The sequence below is a fragment of the Nestor notabilis genome, unplaced genomic scaffold, assembly GCF_000696875.1.
Source record: "Nestor notabilis isolate BGI_N333 unplaced genomic scaffold, ASM69687v1 scaffold3297, whole genome shotgun sequence".
NCBI classification, from domain to species: domain Eukaryota; kingdom Metazoa; phylum Chordata; class Aves; order Psittaciformes; family Psittacidae; genus Nestor; species Nestor notabilis.
Genome location: NW_009936736.1, coordinates 66,718 through 70,291, shown reverse-complemented (window position 1 = coordinate 70,291; position 3,574 = coordinate 66,718). Strand labels below are relative to the sequence as shown.

The window sequence follows — 3,574 nt, the reverse complement described above, 5'->3', positions numbered from 1 at the left end:
GGCCTCCTGTGAGGAGGAGTCACCGGAGGACTGTGGTTAAGAGCAAGGGTCTGGGGGAGAGGGGAAAAGGGCTGTTATTCTGGAGTCGTCCGAACGGGAAAGACGTGGAGAGGGTCCGGGGAAGGGCCGCAGAAATGATCAGGGGGATGGAGCACCTCTCGTATGAGGAAAGGCTGAGAGGGTTGGGCTTGTTCAGCCTGGAGGAGAGAAGGCTCCGGGGAGATCTGCTGTGGCTTTTCAGTTCTTAAAAGGGGCCTGTGAGAAAGACGGGGAGAGATTTTTTTATTGAGGCCTGTTGTGAGAGAACAAGGGGTGATGGTTTTAAAGAAAAAGAGGGAGATTCAGGCTGGATGTGAGGAAACAATTCTTTACACTGCGGGTGGTGAAACACTGGCACAGGTTGCACAGAGAGGTGGTGGATGCACCGTCCCTGGAGACATCCAAGGCCAGGCTGGAGGTGGTTTGAGGAACCTGAGCTAGTTGAAGTTATCCCTGCTCATTGCAGGGGGTTGGATTAGATGAGCCGTGAAGGTCCCTTCCAACCCAAACTGTTGTATGATTCTGATACAAAAAAAAGTATCATTGTGATTAAAATCAGAGGTATTAGGATGCTGGAAGTAGCTGTGGTGGGCTTAGTCCTGGTTGTGGAGTGCAGGCATTTTGGGGTCTTGAAATTGTTTACTGTGAGCCCTGTTCTTCTGTGTGTACATATATACACACGCACAGTACCTAAATATGTCATTGTACTGCAGCATTTGTGCACAGCTGAGCTTAGCAATGAAAGAAGACATTGTACTTACTCCAGTACATGAGATTAGATACTGTAACAACCTCTTTAAATAAAACAGACTTCTTTTTTCCTTTCCATTAGGTGCAGACATTGCTTCAGCAAATGCAGGACAAATTTCAAACCATGTCTGACCAAATAATTGGGAGAAATATCCTTTTTTAAACTCAGGTGGTAAACACTACAGAATTGTAAGTATTTTAAAGTATATTTACCAACGGGATCTGTAAGATAAATTTAAAGTGACCATAAAAGTTTGAGCAAAACTGTAACCAGACAAACCAACACAACCAGTACTGGATTGCAATCATATTCCTTGACTCCAGTGAACTTGATGACATGAGCTGTCGCATAGATGACCTGGAGAAGAACATTGCAGACCTCATGACGCAGGCAGGAGTGGAAGAGTTGGAAGGCGAGAACAAGACCCCTGCTGCTAACAAGAGTTAAAGTGAGACAGTTGCTTGCTAAGCCTTGAAATAAATCCTTGTGTCATTTGAAATGACTGTCTTTACCATAGGTGGACTTTTTCCTTTGACTTGTTGGGCAGTCTGAAATTCAGAGCAGATTTATATATATAGAATTGTACTATATGTATAGAGTTATGTACAAGAAGCCTTAAGAAGCTCTCCTCAGCAGGCTTCTACTAACCACTTCACTGAAGGTGTTTTCTATATCAGTATTGAGAAGAGAGTTATTTTCTTCATGTCTATTTAGTTTTGAGGAAGTGCAATAACTGAATTAATCTCTGAGTGAAATCTGAAATAATGACTGCCTTTGCAGTATGAGATGGAGAAGAGGTGGAAAAAAGTGTCAGTGACAAACCAAACTGTTCTCTTTTTATTTCCTCTTATCGTATCTGGTTGATCTGAAGAGGACCATCATCTCATGTATGTTACCAACATCAGCGCCGGTTTCCATAGCTGGAAGGCTGGTGGGAGCGTGGTGCTACTTCTCCATCTTCTGCTGCACCCTGTAGAGTTCAGCTCTGTCTTCTCTGCCAGAGCCTGTAGACTTGCTGCTGTGCACAGGGGCTGATGAGAGAGTTACTGTTCATCAGCTGTCAGTTCCTGCTTGTATAAGTTAGGAGGTTGCTAGGAGTACAACAAAAACATGTAAATAAATTCAGGTGATCAGGTAGCACCGCACACAGCAATTACAGCAATCGCTAAAGGCGTTTCAGAAGATGGGGGCAGTGCAAGTGTGCCACAATGGTTACAGCATTGTCATGGGTTCAGCTGTAACAGTTATTTTTCTCCTTCTTAGTAGCTGGTGCAGTGCTGTGTTTTTGACTTTACTCTTGAGAACAATGTCGGTAACACACCAGTGTGGTCGTTGTTGCTAAATAATGCTTACCCTAATCAAGGACTTTTCAGTCTCATGCTCTGCCAGTGAGGAGGGCACAAGAAGCCAGGAGGAAGCAGAGACAGGACACCTGACCCAGACTGGCCAAAGGGCTATTCCATACCACAGCATGTCATGCCCAGTGTAGAAACTGGGGAGAGTTACCTGGAAGGCCAGATCGCTGCTCAGATTGGGCTGGGTATTGGTCAGTGGGTGATGAGCAATTGTATTGGGCATCACTTGAGCTTACTGTTGTCTTTTCCTTTCCACTTTTAGTTTTGTATTCTCTCCCCTTGTTATTTCCTTTATCATTATTAGTGGTGGTAATTTTGTATTACGCCTTAGCTATTGGTCTGTTCCTATTTCAACCCAAGGGATTTACATTCTGTACATTCACCTCCACATCCCTCTGGGAGCCAGGGCGGGGAAAACGGAGAGTAAACGAGCGGCTGTGTGCCTCTTGAGTTTACCGTCTGCGCTTAAACCATGACAGACATAACCAAGGCAGGGGCTTAGTGCCTAATTATGTTATATGAGCACTAAGATTTCACTTCAATTTGTATAGAGCTTGATTTTTGTCACCCATGGAAGGTAAATAAAGTACTAGATGTATCATGTTAGATTAACTTTTTTATTTTTAAAGTGAGACAGACATGTCTCAGCTTCTCTTAGGCTTGAAATTCTGAGGTCACATCTAGAATACTATGCAGCCTGTATAGCGGGCATGTGTGTTTGCAACAGGAACACCTCTTGTTTGTTAAGGTACCTGTTTGCACTTTGGCAGACATGCAAATTATTATGGGCTTTCTTGCCCTCAGTGCCAGTTCCTTTAGCCTGGGCCCAAAAATGAAAATCTCTGATGAGCATGATTCTCTTAATTCTTCTCAATAATACGTTTTTTAATTATTATTTTTCCCCAACAGGTTGCCAATAACTGAAGATGAATCCTGAAAGACAACTTTTTTCTTTTTTTCTATAAATCCTTGGAATTACAGAACAGCTTTTTTGCATCTACTGTGTGTAAAAGCATTTTTATATTGTTACAGAGCTTGCATAGGATGTATATTGTATAGTTAAGGATAGGTAATTTATATTTTGATTTGTGTACTGTAATTTCACTTTCTGAATTCTTGTTATGAGGATCAATTAGTTGTGTTATTGAAACACAGATCTTACGGATCTCAACTACTGGGTGTATTTTTTTGTGAAGTCACTTTTTTCTCTTTCTTATACTTTTTCTAGATGTGTAGTTTTTGATAGCTAAAGATATAGTGACTCCCATCAAATGCAAATCTTAACTCGTCCTGTGTAACTTTGTGGAGTGAGGCACAAGACTGAAACTTAACATTAATCTTAGCTCTAAGCCTCGGTCACTCAACTAGTTGAGGACTGCGTGTTGTTTTCTCATACATGTAATAAGGTGATTTTTGGTAAACATGAGAC

At 42.1% G+C, this 3,574-nt stretch overlaps 1 protein-coding gene across 1 annotated transcript; it reads left to right on the top strand.

Moving 5' to 3' along the window:
• Window positions 1-871: 871 nt before the first annotated feature.
• Window positions 872-3,316, top strand: HSBP1 (heat shock factor binding protein 1; the record flags this gene model as incomplete). Its single annotated transcript, XM_010018468.1, has 3 exons — window positions 872-938; window positions 1,119-1,238; window positions 3,055-3,316. Coding segments are annotated over 2 exons (186 nt in total), but the record flags the coding sequence as incomplete, so codon positions are not given.
• Window positions 3,317-3,574: the final 258 nt, after the last annotated feature.